Below are 23,306 nucleotides of genomic sequence, written 5' to 3'. Positions count from 1 at the left end.
ACAGAAACACACACAAACACACACACACCCCTTACTCTCTTCACTCTAAGGACCAGAACACCCTAGATTACCACCTCCACTTCCTCCAATAGGACAATCATAGTGTCCACCATTTCAAACCATTCCTACGAGTCAGAAGGTTTTCCTTCAGGACTCCTGGGGAAGCCCAGCTTCTTCACATTGTCACTGCCCCAGCTCTATGCTTCCCAGGAGGGTGAGTTTTCTCCAGCCCTAGTATTAATACAAGGATGGGTCACAGTTCCAGCCCCTCTTCTTTCTCCTGCCATCCCCAAAGCAAGTGCAAAGTCCTGGTTTTCCTAAGGATTTTTTTTTATTGATAATCACCAGGCAAACCCACAGTGTCCTGTGGAAGGAGAGAATCAGAGTCCCCCACATTTTATCCAAAGATCCTAGAATCCTGAGGTCGTTTCTTGGCCAGCTTCTCCTCAGGCTTCAGCTCTGTTCTGGTTTACACCCCCATCCCTGTATAGTGGCATGTCTGGAGGCAGGCTTGCCACTGAGCCTTCCTGGACTTTGCTGGGGAAGGTTGAGGGAGGTCACCAATCCAACTCCTCTTCAATAGTGTACTCTCCCCACGCAAGAAAGTGTCCCCTCCTCTCTGGCTTCCCCTTCTCTTTCACAGGGAATCCCAGTGGGGAAGAAGTGAACCCCATGGTTGCCGGCAGTTGTCCTCAAGACACACAGAGGAAAAGGTTCACTGGCAAGTAAGAAGACATCTAAATATTGCTCTTCTCTCAGCTTCTACTTTTTTCACAAATCATGGCTATCCAGATGCTCAGGAAAGTTATTACCCTTCTTTCCTTTATTGTTTTTGACTTAAAAAAAAAATTATCACAGCAGAATTCAGAGCACATGGGGGTGAGAGGCCCGGCAGGAAATATTTCATAGACCTACACAGCTACACACAGAAACCTTGGCTCCAAAGGCCAGGCACAGGGTGGGGCTTGGCAGCAGCAGTGGTAACACCCAATGCCCTAGAGGTGGAGGGCGTGTGCTGGGGGAGCTTCCCGGGAGGCGGTGCCAGAAGAACCTGCCATCTGAAGCTTTAGGACCCCTCCCCACTACTCTCCTGCCTGCCCTAGAGTCCCCAGGGGGCTGGAGTCACAGCTGGGGCTGCCTGCAGGTGCTCCCAAATGCCTTGTTCCCCCTGTTGGAAGAAAAGAAGGACAGGTCACTTGGAGGAGGAGTGTGTCCCACTTTCCTTTTACCTGGATCTGTTTCTCCAACCCCTGACCCTCTCCTGGAGGCTAAGGCCACCCTCAGGCCAGAGAAACCAACTTCAGTTCTTCTTTCCACCCTCTGACCTCCACTGACAGACTGACTACTGGCAACATGTTGCCCCAGGAGAATGAAATGCTGGTCTTTCAAAAATGTTTTGCCTCCATCCGCTGAGTGGAATAGATGGTAGAGATCAGCTGTGGGGAGCCAAGAAGAGCCAGGTGAAGGACCACTCACTGTGCCCGGAAGAGGAGCCAGCCACCCCTTTCTCTCCACCATCGTCAGCTTTGAGCCCATGGCATCAACCTGGGTCATGACTCCTTCCAGGACAGTCTCCAGCTGCAAAACTCTCCTTGTGAGCCTGTGCAGGATTTGAGAGAGACCAAAGGAGCAGAAATGTGTGTCTGGAGAGCTGGGTGATTCCAGGGAAGGGGGTACAGAACAGGGGGTGCCTGGATGGGAAGAACATAAGGCCCAGTGGTGCTGGGAGAATTAAAGGGGGACAGGGGTTTTCCCTGGAGTAGGATAGGGAGTTGGAAGGTTGTGAAAAGAAGCTCAAGGTAGAACAACATAAACAGAGTCAGCTCTGGGCCCCCTGGTTGCACGTACGTGTAGAATTCTTCTCCCGAAACCCAGCCACCTGCTTTGGCAGCCTGCTTTGGACTCGACTCGCCTGGTGGGCTCCTCACAATGGACCAGCCCAAGTTCTCAATCTCAGCATGGACGGCCACCTGATCAGGAAGTCAGAGGTCAGGGAGAAGTTGACTCTGGGAAGTCATCAGCTCCTGCTCCATCACTTGCTCTAATGGGCTCTCAGGACCAGGCCTTTGGCTATAGTTATTGCTATAAACTCTAGAGACAACAGAATCAGAGTGGTGGTGCTGGACACAAAGCTGGCCTAACCTCTGGGAGAGAATCATCTCCCCAGGAAACAAAACACAAGCTCCTTGAAGCACTGATGAATGAGGCACTCACTAGAAGCCAGCTCTGTTGAGGGAGAGGAGGGACAGTGTCCTGGCACTGCTCCTTTAGCCCTTGGCTTTTTGGTCTATGCAGGCTAGGGATGAAGAGGCATAGGAGGGGCAGCTAAGGGTCAGAGTTTGAGAACTCCAAGGAGAAGACAAGTGCTCTGAAGGAATTGTCAGAGATTCCTCGGCAATTGGTCCTTTTCTCCTGAGGCTGTGTTTTAGAGCAATGATGATCAACCTTGGCTATGCACCGGAGTCACCTGGGGAGCTTTAAAAATGACTGATGAGGCTTCCCTGGTGGTTCAACGGTAAAGAATCCACCTGGCAATGCAGGAGACGTGGATCCAGTCCCTGATAGGGGAAGATCCCACTATGCCAGGGACCAGCTAAGCCCACGCACCACAACCACTGAGCCTGTGCTCTAGAGCCCGGGAGCTGCAACTACTGAGCCCACGTATGACAGCTACTTAAGCTCACGTGTCCTAGAGCCCATGCTCTACAAGAAGAGAAGCCACCGCAGTGAGAAGCCTACACACCACAACTAGAGAAAGCCCGCAACAGAGATCCAGTACAGCTATGAATAAATACATTAATTTAAAAAAAATCAGCCAGTGTCCAATTCTGGCAGAACCACACTGAAACAAATGATGGCTGACCCCCACTGACTCCCCCAGAGATTCTGGTCTGGAGTGTGTGGCCTGAGCATGAGGATGTTTTAAAACTCCTAGAACCAGGGGGTTCTACTGCGCAGCAGTTTGAGAACCACTATTCTAGAGAGCTCTTTCCCGCCCATCCATTGGAGGATTTCCAAGTTGGTTTGTGTTCTGGGTGTACTGCAGGAAGAGGAGAATGAGCAGTTTCCTTGCAGCCTCTCCACCAGCCGTCTGGGCTCACCCTCTCCCCCTCCAGCTTCTGCCGTTTCTCGTTCTGCTCCTTCTCATCTAGGACGCCATTCCCATCTTGGTCAAACCTGGTGAAGGCAGCCGTGAGCTTGGTCATCTCATGCTCTGTGTGCTCCAGCCTGAAGAGAACAGGGGGATGAAATGACCTCTGACCTGCCATGGCTGTGAGCTCTCCATTATGGACTCCTCACTTTTTTTTGCTAGACTCTGGCAAGAGTCTTGCTCTCTAGGGACAAAGAGGGCCACATGAGACAGCCAGGATGTCAAGGTCTAGTGATTTGAAACCCTTCACCGAATCCCTTGAATCTATTTCTTCCTTCCCTGACTCCTGCTGACTAAGTTCAGGTCCTCAGAATCTCCTAAAAGAATTATTTCAAAATCTTTTAGCCTCCAAATAACCCACCCTCTACCTGTTCCCTACCCACTGCCCTGTGGCCTTGCCTTCATCCCCTACCCCTGAAATCTATCCTTCATAATGCAACTATGTAATTAAGCTTTCTAAAGTACAAGCCTATGGAATTCCCTGGCGGTCCAGTGGTTAGGACTCTGAACTTTCACTGCCAAGGGCCCAGTTTTGATCCCTGGTCAGGGAACTAAAATCCCAAAAGCTGCATTGCATGTCTCTCCCCTACCCCCACCCCACCCCCCCCAAAAAAAGAGTACAAGACTAACTATACTCCTTCCCTGCTTAAAACTTCTCCTGGGCACCCTATTCTTTGGATAGAGAAGTGGTATTCAGGGCTTTTCCGAATGTGGCCTTAGCCCATTTCTCCGCCTCGCCTGCTTTGCCCAACCTTTCATGTAATGCCTTACAATGCTCAGTTACTTATTACTCCTGTGTATGTGGCTCAGTTCCAGACCTCTTTGCCTTTGTATGTGCGTTTATACCTCCATGTTCCCTCACTTTTAGTTATTTCTGTTGTGGAACAGAATCACTGTTCTGTGATTTCTGTTTATTTGCTTACATGTCTGTGAATTCCTGAAAGACAAAGATTATCTCATTTAATTATATGCCTGGCCCACAGCTGGTACTCGCAATATATCTGATCAATGTTTGTTAATATGTTTAACTGAGAAGCAGGGAGAGGATGGCTAAGGAAATAATCCTGTGTTTGTGAGGGAGCATAGAATTAAGCTCAGAGTTTTGTGGGAGTGAGGGATGTATACAATGATTAGGGAATCATGGTATTACACTAGTGCTAAGGGTTGTTCAACAAGGTCCAGAATAGAACATGATCAGAGTCCTTTAAACCAGGGGCACAGTTCTGAAGGTCAGGATAAGAGACCTATAAGACAAGGTTAAAGGCCTATAAAACAAGGTCAGAGGCCCATGGGCCAAGATTGGAGGGTTATAGGCAAAGGGCATATGCTTGAGGGTCAAGGACTTATAGATCAATGTCAGAAAAGGTTGGATCTCTGCTTGCTCACTCCCTCAAGGTGTTGGTGAAGTCCTTGAACTGAATCTCCTGCTCCCCAGCCTGCAGGACCTTCTGCACATCTGAAACCTGCTCCTTCCTCAGACGCAGCCTCCGTAGGGTCTTCTTGTAACCCTGGACAGGGAAAAGAAACAGGCCTGGTTCCCACCTGCAACCTCCTCCTCATCTCTTGTCCCCACCTGCACTCACAGGGTGACAGGATCCCAGGGATAAGCTGAAGGCACAGGCCCCTAACCCATGAGGCACAGACCAGGACACAGAGCCTTGACCTGGGCCCTGATGCACATGTGCGGCTCAAAGAGACTGAGTAGTCACCTGTCTCAGGAGGTCTGAAAGCTGTAGCTCATCCTTTTGTCCAGCCAGCTCCTCCTTTACCTCTGAGTATGTGTCATTGATGATGGCCAGGAACATGTTCTGAAGGAGAAAGCAGGGACCAGAGTCCGCACTTCCAGATCCACTGACAGCGTCAAGCCCACGGACCCTATGAAGGTCCCAACATATGTTCCCAAAAGGCCGATGCCTCCAGCCCCATCTCTGCAGCCCACTAAACCCCACATCTCAGGGTCCCCAGAGCCCAGCCTTTCAGCACAATTCTGTTATGGGGGTGGGGGTGGGAGTCATGCCCCCTCATCAACCTGATGTCCTCCCTTACTGCTGCAGTAATCTGGCCACGAAGATGCCCCAACATATGCCACAGGCTCCCTTCATGGAAGGGTCTGCTTGTCACTGAAGCCAGAAACTTTCCAAGGTGAGAGTAAAATTGTGCTCTCTTCGCCATCTATCCCCAAATCCATATCTGTATCCCTGTTCACCAATCAAATAAAGAAACCTGCTGGCTTTTCTAACAAAAATCAAACACAGATCTTTCATGGTTGGCAGGGAGAGAGAGCAAATACAAAACAATGGTAGTGGAAAGAGCCAAAGAGCCCCAGGGGAAAGGGGGTCTTAGAAAATAGGCAGAAAAGCTTCCAAGGGCAGGCTCTTCTCCCCATGAGGTAGCCTTTCTTCTCTTTCCATCCTTGGAGGACAGAGGTTTGATTTTAGGGAGGGAGCCTGCAGCTTCCTTTATACCCTGCAAACTGCCTAACCGTGCTGACCACACACTGGCCAACCTTCAGAAAATGCAGAGGTTCTCCTTGCCCCCCATCTCTCCATCCTTGGTTTGAGAAATCCACCCTAATTATTAGTGTAGAACCTGGGTGGGGGGGGTGCAAAACCCCACCCTGCAGGACATTCACATCTCCACTCCTCATGTTCCCAAATCCCCATCCCTCAGTGGGACCCTCACCAGGAGCACAAAGAAGACGAAGAAGACGTAGGTGACAAAGTAAACAGGTCCCAGGATGCGGTTGGCGTTGTCAATAGCATTGTAGTCAAAGTCCCCAAGGATGATCCGGAACTGAGTGAAGCTGAGACGTCATGACGGGGGGCTTCACCCTGAGCTCAGCCATAACCTTGACGCCATCCCACTTCCCTCCCTACTGCTCTTCAGTGAACTCAGATCCCTGACCCAATCTGATGCAGACAGAACAGGGTCAGAGATGCTGAGTACACACACTAGGGCTTCCGGGGACTCATCTAGATGCTTTAAGCACAGAGACACCCAGATCCACATTCACCCAAATTCCCCAAGGATACACACACCCCTAGAGCCAGAGGGTGAGGGGCCAGGGAGTGGAGGAGGAAGGACACACACATGCACTTGGCGAAAGTGCTAAAGTTTTCCACTTGGGTCCCGAAAAGCAGGTAGCCCAGCTGGGCATAGGCGAAAAACACGATGAAGAACATGACGGCGAAGCCCAGGATGTCCTTGGCACAGCGGGCCAGCGTGGAGGAGAGCTGGGTCATGGTCTTGTTGAAGCTGATGTACTTGAATATCTGAAAGGGCCATGTTGAACCAAGTAATTAGGGAAGAAACAGAAAAGCCTGAAACAGTCCACTCCGGGGGCCTCGGGAGGCCACAGGAGTTGCCAAAACCAGACAAGGAAAATGAGACTAGTCCTAGGGAAGGGAGAATGCATGCCCTGAGGTGCTGCTGAGGATGCAGAGCCCCAGGGTACCTTGATCCAGGCAAAGAAGAGGTTGACGGCATTCATGTTGTTGTACTGTGTCTGCCAGAAGGCGAGGAACTCAAAGTCAGCATACATGTTCGGCTGCTGTAGAAGCTTCCCCATCAGCCGATTCACCTCGAGAGTTCGGAATATGTGGAAGCCCACAGCCATAATGGAGAGCTGTCACAACGGGGGTTGGGGAGTGTCAGAGAGTCAAGAGAATCTCAAGGGAAGTTCAACCAAGAAGTCCCAGGGGAGACCTGGGGTGGGTAAGACAGGTAGGGGGAAAAGACACCTCTTTCCCTGCTGAGTGGTTGACTATCTTAGGTTCAAATGGAACTGGATAGGATGATTGGGGGAACAGCTTAAAGTCCAAGAGAAGGCTGTGAGGCCAGTGGTAAATATGTAGATTGTAAAGGACCATGGAGAGATGGAGCCAAGCAATTTTATTTCCCCCACCTCTTTCCAGCCTTGGTCAGAAATGCATGTGTCCTGTTAACAGGAAGGAGACGAAGATGAAGAGGCAGAAAATTTTAATAGGAGAGAAAAGGCAGGAGTTTCAAGGGGACAGGTCATGAGGGGCAGAAAGAGAAGAGGAACATAATGTCAGGTACAAAAAAGAAGCAGGGCCTGGATCACAGGCCAGAGGGAGAAGAAACATGGAGATAGGATTCTTCCAGGGCTGAGCCTGGGGCACATCAGCCTCTGGCTTAGGGAGCTGTTACACAGTGATTTGACCAGAAGTCCCAAGGACTTGGGATGCCAGAAGGAAGAACTGGGAGCCCCTCTCAGGGTAGGCCTCCCTGCACCGTCCAAGGTGTCCCAAGTCTAAGACATCTGTCCCTCACCAAGATGACCACCAGGTCCAGAATGTTCCAGATGCTGCTGAGGTAACGAAGCCCATGGATGCGGAGTTCTAGGATCTCCTCTACTATGTAGTAGAAGATGAAGATGCAGAAGGCAATCTCACAGCCAAAGATAAAGAAGTCCCAGTTGCTGACATAGCGGATCAGCTTAACTGTGCGGATTTGCCAGGATGGGATGGCACCTCCTGTAGCTGGAAACTCCACCACCAGTCTGTGGGAGGAGGGGGGTGTCTGGTGGGGCCTGTGCTGGGACAGTTCCTCCCATCCTCTCCCCTCCCCCAGCATAGGGAACAAATTTAAGGAAGGGTCTCCGGCAGAGGAAAAGTGAACTGGGAACCATGGATGACAGAGGGAAGGCAGGGAAAGGGGACCCACCTCAGAACACAGAAAAGATTGATGTTGGCATTGTAGACTGAGAAGTCAATGAAGACCACCCGAGTGCCCCTGTCCAGCCACAGGCCCTCCTGAAGGCCCCTGAGTGCCTCTGCACAGGCCCGTCGAGATCCTGGAAGGTCCAGGTAGTAGCCACCTCCACTGTAGCTTGTAAGCTGGCCCCAGTGAGAGGAGCCCCCCAGCTCATCCTGCGAGTGGTAGGTCCATCTGTCACAGAAGAAGCCATCTGAGTGCAGAAGTCTGAGCCAGGCCCAGAAGCTGGTCTCCCAAGGCAATGAATGGCAGCATTTTATAACTGTCTGGGCTTTACAGTTTCATATATATTACCTATACACATCACATCTACATTTTACATATATTATCTTGTTTAACGTAACTATTTGAGAAGGAAGGAAAAATATTATTCACATTTTACAGAGGATGAAACTAATACTCAGATGTCTGAGATAATCCAGCTAGTTAGTGGCTGAAGTGAAGTTCAGATGTAAATCTCCTGATATTTTACAATGTCACCCAAGTCTACAGATAATAAACCCAAGTCCACTTTTGACTGCAGCCTGAGTAGTCCCCATGAGGAAAGCATGTAGCCCAGAAAAGACCCTTTCTTCTCTTGTGGTTGTGCACCTGGCTACTTAGCCCCATGATTCTCTGTTCGGTCCACAGACTTTCCTCCCTGAACCCTCATTTCTTTCCCCTTCTTTCCTGTCCTATTCACCCTTTCCCCTTTCTTCCCTAATTCCTCATCCATCCTTGGCCCCTTGCTGCCTTCCCCTATTAGCTCCAAGGGTCAGATTCTTGCAGCCATGACTTATGTGGATCCCTTCTCCATACCCAGGAGGGACTTCTGGGTGAGAAAGGATGCTTCCTCTGGCAAGACTGCCTCCAGAATAGGGCAGCTGTGACAGGGACCTGTGTGTGAAGACAACTCTGAAGGCTGTGGCTCTGTCTGCTAACATACCTTTTCTGTTCCTCAGTGACCCAGACCAGGGTCTCCAAACAGTCACAGATGGGTCTCAGAGAGATGCCTCTCACCTTCCCACCAAGTACCCCCAAGGCTCTTTAAGTCTGAATGAGAATGGTTCCCAAACCCGGGATGGCATCAGGCTCAGAGGGGCAAGCCCTGCGACACTGGTTGGGGGACTCACTCACGCTGTGCCATTGAGGCGCCCAAAGGGGAGTTGCTCTTCCTTGTCTGGGGAGTAGACATCGTAGCAGCTCAGAATGTCCTCGCGGAAGTCCTCATGCACCACGCAGGAGTCATTGCGGACCCGCAGCTGCCGCAGCCTCGGAACCCCCAGCAGCAGGTTCTCATAGTAGATGAAGGAGTGGGAGCCGTGGCCCAGGCTCTGGTTGTTGTACCATTTGGTCCAATACAAGCTGTCCAGTAACGGGCCCTGGGCAAACTAGATCACGAACTGGACTGAACCTGACCCAGACTCTGCTGACTTTTGCCGTTAGAATCCCCTTTTCCCATGCTCACTGACCCCCTCCAGCTTGTCTCCAGTCTGCTTCTGCTGGGCTCTTCAGCCTACCCATGAACTCTGGCCAAATCTCAGCCTGATGTGGCCTTACTCTGTACTTAAAACACATTTTGAAGTTCTGCTTTACCTCTGACTCTCAATACTAGTTTAAGCACTGACTTGACTCTCTGATTATCATCCCGATCTCTAACCTATCACTGCCCGAACTCTGTCTAGTCTGACCCATTAATTCTTGCCTGACCGCATGACTCAGCCTGATCCTGGAATGCCCTGGTCTCTGGATATGGCCTTATCTACCGTTTGACAGCCCTGAAACCTGGCCCGTGGCCTCAGGCTTTAGGCCACTGTGAAGAAGAGGGGAGAGGTAGAGGAGATCTCATACTCACATCCCAGAAGTCCTCCATGCTGCTGATGGCCTGGAAGGAGATTCCAGCGTCCGATGGGGTGTGTAAGAAGAGCTCAGACATCACTTTGGTGTAGTAATAGGCACTGGAGCTTGTCATTCCATAGGTCACTAGAAACCAACCCAAGAGGCTGTGTCCTGAGTTCCTTCTCCAATATCCAGAGGAGACTACCTGAGGTCAAAGATGCTACCTGGATGGGATCTACCCCCCTAGAGTTGGCTAAGGGGCTGACAGTGGCATTGGGGAAACCAGGGAATTAAGGGGAAGTTGCAGTTATAGCTCTCCTCCTCTCTTCCCAACTCACCTTAGAAAGACTAAACTCCACTCTAACTGTCTCTTGACATTGTCATTCTAAATAGTCACTTTTCTCTCCTGAGCCAGCTTAACTTCCTAGTTCTTACTCCCCAGAGCCAAGTTCTTACTCTACATTCTGCATCAGGTAGTGCTTCCTTTTATTTGTCCTATATTAATGCCCTTGGAAAAATGCCTCCAAACTCAAGTATGCCAAAGCCATGGCCAAACGCCTCGCCATGGAGATGGGTGTCCTGGACCTTGGAGTCAGTGACTCTGCGGCCTTGGGGTAGGCATGGCACCTTGGCCTTTGTCCTGAAGAACCAGATCCCCCTTGACCACCTTGACACACACATCTAGACCAAAGTAGGGCTGTCAAGGGAAGTTACAAATTTTCTGATTAACTGGCAGAATTTGAAGAGTGTAAGCTATTTACTTTATAGATTGCCCCTCAAATGAGACTTGTCTGGTGTTTCCTTGTGTTTAAATTCAGGTTATGCATTTTTGGTCAGGAATACCAGAGTGAGACTGTCCTTTCCAGTGCATGATATCAGGAGGCATAAATTGTCTAACTGCATATTACTGGTGACACTAGCTTTGATCCCTTGTTAAGATGGTATCTTCCAGCTTTCTTCAATATACAAGTATTATTTTTCTCTTTGTAATGAACACATATTTTATGGGAAAATACTTTGAAACTATGCAAATATCCTTTATTAATCAATTTTTAACCTGCAAGTTTTAACACCCATTGATGACTTTTGCCTAATTATTATTATTCCGGTTGTCAAGCTGTGATTTGCTCATTCTATCATTCCTTCTTTGTTTATTAGTTGGCATTCTCTTCAGGAAGAGCTTTTTCTACTTCCTCACTAATTTATTATATATGTTATTCAGTATGAAACCCTTTAATATTTCTATAATTCTGTAAAAATTTTATAATATGTCAATTTTTTTAGACAGGTCATGAAAAACAAAGAAATTGTTCTAAAATACTTTTAAAGTATTCAAATCTTTTAAAGATTAAGACAGACTAAAGAATCATGAAAATAAAATGCAATATGAACCTCTGCTGCTGCTGCTGAGTCGCTCCAGTCGTGTCCGACTCTGCGTGACCCTATAGACAGCAGCCCATCAGGCTCCCCCGTACTTGGCATTCTCCAGGCAAGAACACTGGAGTGGGTTGCCATTTCCTTCTCCAGTGCATGTAAGTGAAAAGTGAAAGTGAAGTCGCTCAGTCGTGTCCGACCCTTAGCATGGACTGCAGCCTACCAGGCTCCTCCATCCATGGGATTTTCCAGGCAAGAGCACTGGAGTGGGGTGCCACTGCCTTCTCCATATGAACATCTAGTTAGGATTATATTCTGGGCCATACTTTTTCCTTTTTCTATAAAGGCTATTAGTAGAATAACTGGTGAGACTGTAATAAGGTGTGTTCATTAGATAATAGCACTGGATCATTGATAATTTCCTGACTTTGATCATTTCCTTATTTTTAGGAATAACATGGCATTATGTCTGCAATTTACTCTCAAATAGTTTTGTGTGTAGAGAAGGAAATGGCAACCCACTCCAGTGTTCTTGCCTGGAGAATCCCAGGGATGGCAGAGCCTGGTGGGCTTCTGTCTATGGGGTCGCACAGAGTCGGACATGACTGAAGTGACTTAGCAGCAGCAATTGTGTGTGTGTGTGTGTGTGTGTGTGTGTGTAGAAGGGGGATGAAGAGAAAGTGATAAAGGAAAAGCATCCACAGTAAAATATTCACATTTGAGACATTTGGGTGAAATACATATAAGAACTCTATTATTCTTGTAACTTTTCTGTACATCTGTAATTAAAGTTTTTAAAAATTAAAGTAGGATTTGTCAGCCTCTTGTGAGCAAATCCCTTTAAGAATTTTCATTTTCAAATCTTGGAACCTATTTTCTTCCAGTACCCCATCTAGAAAGGAAATGCCCTGGGATGAACTGAAGTTCACTCACAATTTGGGAGGAAAGAGAGGCCAATGAGTAGTCTCAGGTTAGGCACAAGCAACATCATTCATTTCCAGGGAGAAATCAGCAAAAAGAAAGCATTATTATTTCACATTTCCCCATTCCACTCTACTAATTCCAAGAGATGACTTGACTTCTCCCTAAATAAAATCTGTGATTACCCTTAGTATCTGGAGGACTCTGACTCAACTCATCTGGATCTGGAAAATGGGTTGGAAATCAAACTCTTCTGTCTGCTGAGAGCCTACCACAGTTAGAACTGATGGTCAGTGAGCTGAACTTTTCCTAAATACTGCTGCTGTGCTGTGCTCAGTCATATCTGACTCTGCGACCCCCCTGGACTGTAGCCCACCGGGCTCCTTTGTCCGTGGAATTTTCCTGGCAAGAATACTGGAGTGGGTTGCCATTTCCTTCGCCAAGGGATCTTCTGATCCAGGGATTGAACTCTCATCTCTGGCGTCTCCTGCATTGGCAGGCGGATTCCTTTACTGCTGTGCCACCTGACATGGCTGATTAAATTGTTATACCTTTAGAAGGCCACTAGGTGGTATTCACAGCTCTGTCTTTTTCTCTTCTCCAATCCTAAATTACCCCTCAGAATTAGTATTGCTCTGAACTGGTTCTCAACCCTTTATGGAGGAGGCATAACATCTCTGATTATTAACCAAGACAGTAAAGACTATATATTCTGAGAAAAATGGTTTCACCTAGTCAAATGCCCAGTGATACTCAGAACACCTATTATATGCTCTATGTTAAATGTTTGACATGACTATTTCATTTAATCCTACAACAACCCAATGTATTAGGTGCTATCATTTCCCCTTTTTTCCACTCTCAGAGGGCTGGAGTCACTTGCCCAGTGTAAATAACCTAAGGGAGCCAGGAATCAAGGATGGCACTATATCCAAGAGGTAGAAGTTATAGAAGGGAAAACTTAAATTCCATAAATGGCAGAACTTCCAAACTATGAGTGCTTCCTATTAAGAAATAGGCCACTTCACAAACATGCATTTCACCCCTGACAGTGTCAGCAAAGGACCATGTGCTGAGGATCACATTGAGGGGGTTTCTGCCATGGGCAGTGGCTGGCCTTTCCAGTTCCTTCCTTTAAGATCCAGTGAAGGAGTGGAACGGCTTCATATGTTTCAAAAGATAACACTAGGGCAGAGAAAGACAAGCAACGGGGAGGAATTCGAATTTGTCAGTATGTCAAATGTCAGTGCTAAACCACCTTTCTGATGTAGTGAGGGCCTCATTCCAGGAAATTTTCAGATACTGGACAATGACTGCATGAGAATGCTATGAAAGGGATTCAGAGACCAGGTGGCCATCCAGTACAGAGGACCTGATTTTTTTTTTTCCTCTTGCTGCTGCTGCTGCTAAGTCGCTTCAGTCATGTCCAACTCTGTGCGACCCCATAGACGGCAGCCCACCAGGCTCCCCCGTCCCTGGGATTCTCCAGGCAAGAACACTGGAGTGGGTTGCCATTTCCTCCTCCAATGCATGAAAGTGAAGTCGCTCAGTCGTGTCCGACTCCTAGCGACCCCATGGACTGCAGCCTACCAGGCTCCTCCGTCCATGGGATTTTCCAGGCAAGAGTGCTGGAGTGGGGTGCCATTGCCTTCTCTGTTTTGTTTTTTTTTTCTCTCAGATAGATACTAAGTTCTCCTACACACTATATCATATCTCTTAACTTTAGCTTCAGATCAAATTCCCAGTTGCTGAATAATAATAATAATCGCCATTACTGACTCATTATTCACCAGGCTTTGCATACACTGTCTTCCATAATCCTGAAACAAAAAACCTCATAAAGTAGGAACTATCTGTATTTTATGCAGACAACAGAAATCCAAAATGTTATTAAATAACTTGTCCAAAGATCAGACAGCAAGCATGTAAAATTTGGATTCAAACTCAAGTCTGACTTACTCCAAGGACCATAAATTTAGCCATTGCTCTACATTATACATAATATATCCCTCTACTACTCAACATCTTTATGATAATGGACCCTGGCTCTCCTTCCAAAACAGGTTTATAAGGTGTCCTTATAAGAAAACTATTTGAAGAGTTTGACATTTGACTCAGGAGGCAAATTATGAACGCAGTTGGTAAACTCAAAATAGCAACACCTTAAAAGAAACTTCAAATTTCTTCATTCTGGTATAAATGGAAAATGTACACAAATCTGTATCAAGAGTCACATTCTGACATAGATGAGTCCCAAAGAAGGGGAAAAATCACATGCGTAAAATTGTTACCTGGGTTATTCACAATATCAAAAAATTACAAACAACCTAAATGTCCTACAGAGAGGCAATAGTTAAGTAAATTAAATCACCGAGACACTTAATGGAGTATGATACAGCCATTGAAATGCTAGTAAAAGCAGAATGCAAAATTGTTTCCCTGCTATCACTACATTTAAATATTTTTAAAATGTTAAGCATGTAAAAATTTAAAGGAAAACTGAACTTTTAATGAAAAGTATAATATATTTAATTAATGCTATAATAATAATAATAGAATAGAAACTCATTTTAAAAAATCTTCCTACATTTTTGTTTTCAAGTCATGAGTTGAAATTTCCAGACGCTGGATGCTCTACTGGGCTTTGTGACTGCTTCCCTAAGATCCTCTCTTGGTTCATACCATGATTTTATTTGAGGTATCACATCTCTCCTGATCATCTCACCTAAGTTGCCAGATGCTGAGTCCATCCCTGGCTCTAGGACTTGGAGAGGGGGCTCAGGACTAAGCTGATCCACAAATACCTCTCCCTTGGTACCATTATTGGTTCAGAGATGAGCATCTAATACATTTCAGATCAAAGACTCATGAAGAGAGATTTTTGGAACCTTTGGGGATCTCCTCTCTCTTGCTAGATATGAATAAGACAGCCCCAGATGATTCAGACTTAGGATGAAACTGATCATGCAGCTGACAAACTAAATAACAGAAATAAGTGATGATGTCATTAAGTCATGAAGCAACTGAATTGATCAGCCCTGAACCTTGCCCTCCTTTGGATCTTCATCTGGACTAAAAGTCCCATTCAGGTGTAAGCCTGTTTTCACTGGATTTTATTTTATTGTAACAGTCCTTACTTGTATGGAAATCAAGACATTTTCAAAAAGATTGCATTATTTCTGAGGAAAATGGAGCTAAAAAAGCTTCTGCTACTGTCTGAACATCTCTAGAAAGCAGTGGATGACTAGCATATCTGTGCCAAAGTTTGAATAAATTAAAATACATTACAGCGCTATATGAAAGAGGGCTTGGTGACCAAGCCAACTGATGATGAGGATATTCTAGGAACACACTCATCATTCATTTTGCAAAACTTTCTGAACTTTATTAAAGTCAGGTTTCTAGAATATCATGAAATTTACTTATATCCCTACTCCTAAAAACTGCCTTCATAGAATAAGGATATTATACAGATTTTAAGAAAGGCAGACATAAAAGACAATCAAAAGTAGCACACGTTTTTAATACTGCCTTTATCCATTATGATATTCCATGTCCCTTATATACAAAATCCAACAAAGCCAGTTCTTCCACAGTTAGCGTCTTATTAACTGGTGTTCTCTTTCTTACAATGAGAACTACTCAATCCATTTGTGCTTTCTTTGCTTTAGTTGCCAGGAACCTCAGGCTTTGTTCTCATTTGTAGTGCCTTTGTTCATTTTATCTTCCTCCCCTTCCTTCTCTTCTTTTGCCAGGTCTCTTTATTACAGATTTAAAGGGTTGTATTTTATTGTATCTGTGCTTCTTAATGTAAATTGGCTCAGATTCCTTTTGGACATAGGTAGGGCACAAATATGTATTATTAAGTAAGTGTGGCTGTAATAATTATTATTCATCATCATCATCATGAGCTTGGGTTATAACTTGATTTTTTCCATTTCAGTGTTCATAGTAGAGAGTGAATGTTCTTGTCTTTTTTGAATTGCTGGAAGACCTTTTCATCACAGAGCAATTAGTCAGAAGTTGCTTTGTTCTCTTCCTTTCCCAGGGGATCGTCATATAGGTCATCATCACCCACCTCTGAGCTCCTTCCCTGTCCCTAATTACTATTTAAGGGAACATAGCCATCCTTTTCTAACAGCATTCTCCTTGGGCAGGAATGAGATCCTTTCTCTCAACTAACTGACAAAGTACCTTGAAGAGCTGAGGTGCTTCCACCAGCAAGTGTAGAATTCCTTTATGTGTCTACGCTACTCCTCTGCTGGAAAATCTGTGTCTTCAATTTTTTGACACTAAAAAGCCAGCTGCTCTTTCCTAAACTGGCTGGCTCTGAGGAAAAGCACTGCAGATGCTTCTCTAGGAAACTGCAGGTCTCTTTCACTCCAGTTCCAGCCCTGGCAGTCATCATGTGGATAGAACTTCCTCTGTTCTATCCATTCTCCAATTGCAGAAGAGCTGGAAGTTCCTTGGGCTTTACCAGTTCTATATATTTAATCTATAGTTCCTCTGATGTCCTCTTCCTGAACCTCTCTTATCACCTGGCTTGCTGAGAAGCTGTCTGAAATATCTCTACCTATTTATTAGAACACTGGATCCCTTTTGGCTTTGGTCACATAAATAATTTGGAGGGAAATAAAGTTTATGGTTGGCTTCCCAGGTGGCTCAGTGGTAAAGAATTTGCCTGCCAATGCAGGAGATGTGGGTTTGATTTCTGGGTTGGGGAGATTTCCTGGAATAGGAAATGGCAACCCACTCCTGTATTCTTGCCTGGAAAATTCTATGGACAGAGGAGCCTGGAGGGCTGAAGTACATGGGGTGGCAAAGAGTCAGACAAGACTGAGCAACTGAGCACATGAACAAGGTCCAGGGTTGTCCCTAAAGGACAATTCTACTTTCTTGTGAAATAAAATACAGTGCCCTAAAACTCACCCTTCTTTAATGCCTCCCCAACAATCTCTAAAAATAGTTTCACAAGAGCTTAAATAAACATTTGAATACTCCTGCTGGAAAAAAATCAGATCTCATCAGCCTCCATTATGATTTATGTCAGGGATTTCTCTAGGTTCTATTAGCTGTTGCTGTTCTCCTGCCAAACTATGAAGAAGATTTATTCTCCCCTTACCTGGCATAGACTATTAGCTATTCCCCAATACATCTCCTCTCCTTTCTGTATAGTAACATAATTTTATCTAGGTGCACATGACTGCCAAACTAAATACCACATTGCCCAGCTTCCCTTGCAGCTAGGTATAATGGCCATTTGAGTAAATTTTGGCCAATGGAATAAAAGTGAAGTGATAGGTTTCCATGTACAGCTCTGACTTATGTCCTTAAAAAGAAGGAAAATGTTTTCCCTTTCTACTTTCCTACTTCCTTCTGCCTAGACATAAGAGCAGGAGCTAGAGCATGAGACAGATGCCGTATGTTGAGGATGACAAAGCAATATGGTAGAATGAGCCTGGGCCCCACATGATTATGGAGCCCCACATTAGACCAGGGCTTCTTGTACCTCGGATTATTACATGAGAGAGAAACAAGCTTCTGTCTTATTAAAGCCACTGTTATTGCAGCTAAACTAATATCCCAACAGAAGCAATTCATATGAATATATCCATATCAGAAGGGTACTTTCCAAAAGGAATTTTTCTAAGAAAATTAGGACAGGCATAGAGGGAAAAAGGTAGAGTTGAAATCAGCAAGCTGTTAGCCACAAAATTTCTGTCCTAAGGAAAGTGAAATCTAATCACAGACCTCTTGTTAAAATCAGTTACTGGATACACAGAACATTTTTCCTTCTCTTAGTAAGACATTCCCTATTAAGAAATTTTGTTCTTCTTCTTGGGCAATTCCTCCCTTCATTCTTTTCTTTACCTGCCATCCTACTCACACATTCTGATTCATGCTACTGGATTATCCAAAGTTGGATTCCAAATACTTTATGTTTCTTAAGATGGACTGTAGGCAGAAGAAAGTTGGGAAATGAAGGAAGTGTTAAGTCCTCAGAGTGTTGGCTGAAGGATTTCACATCGGTGTATCTAAGAGGACACAGCTGAGAGAACTAGATCGCTCACAGCTGCTTTGGTAACTAAGTCCATGAGCATTATGAAAACTTTCAGGGGTTAAAAGGATTAAAGTTCTAGAGCAACCTATGACTACATATAGTCAGTTTCTTCTTAGGAAATCATATTCAAGGCCAAAGGGTTATGAGCTGCTTTTGAAGGAATTCAATAAGGCTAAAGTGATCATTCTGAGAAATAAATCCAAGAACTAACCAGTGATCTCCCTAAAGTTTCTGGTAGCTCTGAGATCTTAGGACAGGGGTAAGAAAGACTTATAAATATCTTTCCATCCTGAATCAATGCAACAGATTGTCTCAGGAGATGAAATACTGAAATAAGATACTTAGATGATTATCATGCTAAGTGAGTAAATCAGACAAAGTCAAATATCATATGATTATCACTATATGTGAAATCTTAAAAAATTATACAAGTGAGCTTATTTACAAAACAGAAACAGACTCACAGATTTAGAGAATGAATTTATGGTTACCAGGGTAGAAGGGTTATAGGAGGGATAGATTAAGCATTTGGGACTGACATGTACACACTGTGTTATATATAAAATAGATAACCAATAAGGACCTATTGTATAGAGCAGAAAACTCTGCTCAATATTCAGTAATAACCTAAATGGGAAAAGAATTTAAAATAGAATGAAGTGAAGTGAAGTGAAAGTCGCTCAGTTTTGTCTGACTCTTTGTGACACCATGGACTATACAATCCATGGAATTCTCTAGGCCAGAATACTGGAGTGTGTAGCCTTTCCCTTCTCAAGGGGATCTTCCCAACCCAGGGATTGAACCCAGGTCTCCCGCATTTCAGGCAGATTCTTTACCAGCTGAGCCACGAGGGAAGCCCTTAATAGAATAGATACATGTTTATGTAGAACCGAGTCACTGCTGTACATGTGAAACTAACAACACTGTTAATCAACTATGCCCCAATATAAAATAATAAAAGTTTTTTAAAAATAAAAATTTTGAGCATTGCTTTACTAGCGTGTGAGATGAGTGCAATTGTGCAGTAGTTTGAGCATTCTTTGGCATTGCCTTTCTTTGGAATTGGAATGAAAACTGACCTTTTCCAGTCCTGTGGCCACTGCTGAGTGTTCCAAACTTGCTGGCGTATTGAGTGCAGCACTTTCAAAGCATCATCTTTCAGGATTTGAAATAGCTCAACTGGAATTCCATCACCTCCACTAGCTTTGCTCATAGTGATGCTTTCTAAGGCCCACTTGACTTCACATTCCAGGGTGTATGGCTCTAGGTGAGTGATCACACCATCATGATTATCTTGGTCATGAAGATCTTTTTTGTACAGTTCTTCTGTGTATTCTTGCCACCTCTTCTTAATACCTTCTGCTTCTGTTAGGTCCATACCATTTCTATCCTTTATCAAGCCTATCTTTGCATGAAATGTTCCCTTGGTATCTCTAATTTTCTTGAAGAGATCTCTAGTCTTTCCCATTCTGTTGTTTTCCTCTATTTCTTTGCATTGATCTCTGAGGAAGGCTTTCTTATCTCTTCTTGCTATTCTTTGGAACTCTGCATTCAGATGCTTATATCTTTCCTTTTCTCCTTTGCTTTTCGCTTCACTTCTTTTCACAGCAATTTGTAAGGCCTCTTCAGACAGCCATTTTGCTTTTTTGCATTTCTTTTCCATGGGGATGGTCTTGATCCCTATCTCCTATACAGTGTCATGAACCTCCATCCATAGTTCATCAGGCACTAGTAAAGTAATGCTCAAAATTCTCCAAGCCAGGCTTCAGCAATACATGAACCATGAACTTCCAGATGTTCAAGCTGGTTTTAGAAAAGGCAGAGGAACCAGAGATCAAATTGCCAATATCCACTGGATCATCGAAAAAGCAACAGAGTTCCAGAAAAACATCTGTTTCTACTTTATTGACTATGCCAAAGCCTTTGACTGTGTTGATCACAATGAACTGTGGAAAATTCTGAAAGAGATGGGAATACCAGACCACCTGACCTGCTTCTTGAGAAACCTATATGCAGGTCAGGAAGCAACATTTAGAACTGGACATGGAACAACAAACTGGTTCCAAATAGGAAAAGGAGTACATCAAGGCTGTATATTGTCACCCTGCTTATTTAACTTCTATGCAGAGCACATTATGAGAAATGCTGGGCTGGAAAAAGCACAAGCTGGAATCAAGATTTCTGGGTCAAATATCAATAACCTCAGATATGCAGGTGACACCACCTTTATGGCAGAAAGTGAAGAGGAACTAAAAAGTCTCTTGATGAAAGTGAAAGAGGAGAGTGAAAAAGTTGGCTTAAAGCTCAACATTCAGAAAACTAAGATCATGGCATCTGGTCCCATCACTTCATGGGAAATAGATGGGGAAACAGTGGAAACAGTGTCAGACTTTATTTTTGGGGGCTCCAAAATCACTGCAGATAGTGACTGCAGCCATAAAATTAAAAGACACTTACTCCTTGGAAGGAAAGTTATGACCAACCTAGATAGCATATTCAAAAGCAGAGACATTACTTTGCCAACAAAGGTCCATCTAGTCAAGGCTATGGTTTTCTAGTAGTCATGTATGGATGTGAGAGTTGGACTGTGAAGAAAGCTGAGCATCGAAGAATTGATGCTTTTGAACTGTGGTGTTGGAGAAGACTGCAACTTCTTGGACTGCAAGGAGATCAAACCAGTCCATTCTAAAGGAGATCAGTCCTGAGTGTTCTTTGGAAGGAGTGATGCTGAGGCTGAAACTCCAGTATTTTGGCCACCTCATGCGAAGAGTTGACTCATTGGAAAAGACCCTGATGCTGGGAGGGATTGAGGGCACGAAGAGAAGGGGACGACAGAGGATGAGATGGCTGGATGGCATCACTGACTTGATGAATGTGAATTTGAGTGAACTCCAGGAGTTGGTGATGGACAGGGAGACCTGGCGTGCTGCAATTCATGGGGTCACAAAGAGTCGGACACGACTGAATGACTGAACTGAACTGAACTGAGATGAAAAATAAAAATTATATCTATTGTAAAAAATGATACCTAGATGATTGGAGATGGGACTAGGGAACAGGCCACAAGGATACACTTATGATTAGCTGCTGGAACTTCTCTGTTCTATTCAATTTCGCAGTACAGATGCAAGGGAGAGCAAAAACAATTGATTCTTACAGATTAATATAAACTTAGCTGACGGGTTGTAAACTGTTCCATCATTTCAGAACCCAAACAGCATAGTTCTTGTGTTATCCAGAACCCTCAAGACATAAAATGAATTTCAGAAAAATGTCATGAGAGATATATAAGACATATAGAGCTTTGGTCTCTAAGAAGAAGGGCACACTGTTTCAAGAGAAGATGCCTACCGGGGTATAACATAAGAGACCTGCCTTAGTATGGGGTTTTTTCCTAGCTGATATGTCTGAAGTGGTTCTTACACATATTTTCCTAGAAGGTTACAGAAGAAGACTGTGCTTGCTCTTATCTGTGTTTCCTTCAGTGATTTTGCCTGAGATCTCCCAAAGACTAACCATGAAAAAAAAAAAAAAAAAGGCCATAGAGAGGAGTATACACCTGAGGTAAAGACTTTACAGCCTATAGCTATACCAAAGAGCTATTTCATGTTAAATCTGAGGAAGCATTAAGAGAAGAGCCCTTTAAGTTAAAGGGTATCACAGTTAGAATTCTTGAAAATTTGGACCCAACAAAGTTGAAAATGAGGCAAAACAGATAAATGACATATATAGGGGCTACCCCAATTATGACGCCACCATTTCATGCACTATCCTTACAAAATATCACAAAATGTGACTAAGGTAGTCACATTGGTAAGGAGTGATTTCATGACATAGAAGTCATGGACTTCACCTGTAATTTTGCTGTGCAGCCTGCATGCATCAATGATTCTGTGAAGATTATAGGATAGTCAATACCATGACTAAACTACGTGATCATCCAATGCCAAGAACTGGTTCTGTCTGGAGTTATAGGGTCTGTTAAGGGTAGCCTCATCATTGATTGGCTCATGAAATATTGCAAAATTAAAGCAGTTCAGAAAAAATGTAGGAAGATAGCTTCAGACACATCACAAAAATACATCACCTCCTTTACTATAGGGCATGCTCACTCAGTACCCAACAAGAGGCTCTCAAATGGTTCTATAGAGAGGGAAGACATATTTAGGTAATTAACATATGAACTGACTTTAAAATAATTTCAAGAGAGACATGTCATTATCACTTTGAAGGGCCTGAATGCCTTGAAACACATTATCAAACTTTCCCTATGTAAGCTGGTACAGCCACTATGGAAAATAGTATGGAGGTTCCTCAAACAAACTAAAAATAGAATTGTCATATGATCCAGCAACCCTACTCCTGTGAATATATCCAGACAAAACTAATCAAAAAAGATACATGCACCATTATGTTCACAGCAGCACTAATCACAATAGCAAGACATGGAAGCAGCCCAAACATTCACCAACAGATGAATTGATAAAGAAGATATGGTATGTATGCTACTAAGTGAAGCAACTCAGAAAGAAAAGGACAAATACCATTTGATATCACTTATATGTGGAGTATGCAAATGACACGAATGAACCTATCTATGAAACAGACACAGACTGATGGACATAGACAGCAGACTGGTGGTTCCCAAGGGGGAAGGGCTTGGGGAAGGATGGAGTTGGAGACTGGAGTTAGCAGGTATCAGCTATTACTTATGGAGTGGATAAACAACAAGGTCCTACTGTATAGCACACAGAACTATATTCAGTATCCTATGATAAATCAAAAGGAAAAGAATTTTTTTAATGTACATACATGTATAACTGAATTACTTTGCTGTACAGCAGAAATTAGCACAACACTATAAATCAACTATATTTCAAACAACAATGTTTAAAAATTAAAAAAGCAAACTTTCCTTGGGGCTTGTCGACTTTAAAAAATATTCACAATCTAAAAGTTGAAAATAAATGGTTTATTTGGTGGAGATTTTTAGGATTTCAAGTCTGGCAGGCAACATCTCAAGTAACCCTAAGAGAACTGCTCTGAGGAGGTGAGGGGGGAGCCAGATTATACAGAAGTTTTGCAACAAAGTGCAAGTGGTCAGAACATCAAAAGATTATTATAAATGACAGAGAACCAAATATCCCAATTTAAGGAATTTAGTGCTTTTATGTGTATGGGAAGATGCAAGAGCCTGGGCTCACTGAAATCATTCCTTTGGCATGCACTTCAGCTATGTGGGGC

At 44.3% G+C, this 23,306-nt stretch overlaps 1 protein-coding gene across 1 annotated transcript in view; it reads right to left on the bottom strand.

Moving 5' to 3' along the window:
• Window positions 1,067-23,306, bottom strand: part of PKD2L1 (polycystin 2 like 1, transient receptor potential cation channel) — a 43,618-nt gene continuing 21,378 nt past the window's right edge. The window contains 13 exon segments of the mRNA XM_005698393.3: window positions 1,067-1,168; window positions 1,477-1,600; window positions 1,849-1,970; window positions 3,102-3,228; window positions 4,538-4,659; window positions 4,861-4,959; window positions 5,834-5,954; window positions 6,242-6,423; window positions 6,606-6,776; window positions 7,445-7,673; window positions 7,838-8,062; window positions 9,005-9,258; window positions 9,723-9,850. Of these exon segments, the coding sequence (XP_005698450.3) occupies window positions 1,067-1,168; window positions 1,477-1,600; window positions 1,849-1,970; window positions 3,102-3,228; window positions 4,538-4,659; window positions 4,861-4,959; window positions 5,834-5,954; window positions 6,242-6,423; window positions 6,606-6,776; window positions 7,445-7,673; window positions 7,838-8,062; window positions 9,005-9,258; window positions 9,723-9,850 (2,006 nt within the window).

This window comes from Capra hircus, chromosome 26 (assembly GCF_001704415.2).
Source record: "Capra hircus breed San Clemente chromosome 26, ASM170441v1, whole genome shotgun sequence".
In the NCBI taxonomy this organism is placed as follows: Eukaryota; Metazoa; Chordata; class Mammalia; order Artiodactyla; family Bovidae; genus Capra; species Capra hircus.
Note: the sequence above shows the minus strand (reverse complement) of the source record. Positions and strands in the feature narration are given on the sequence as shown.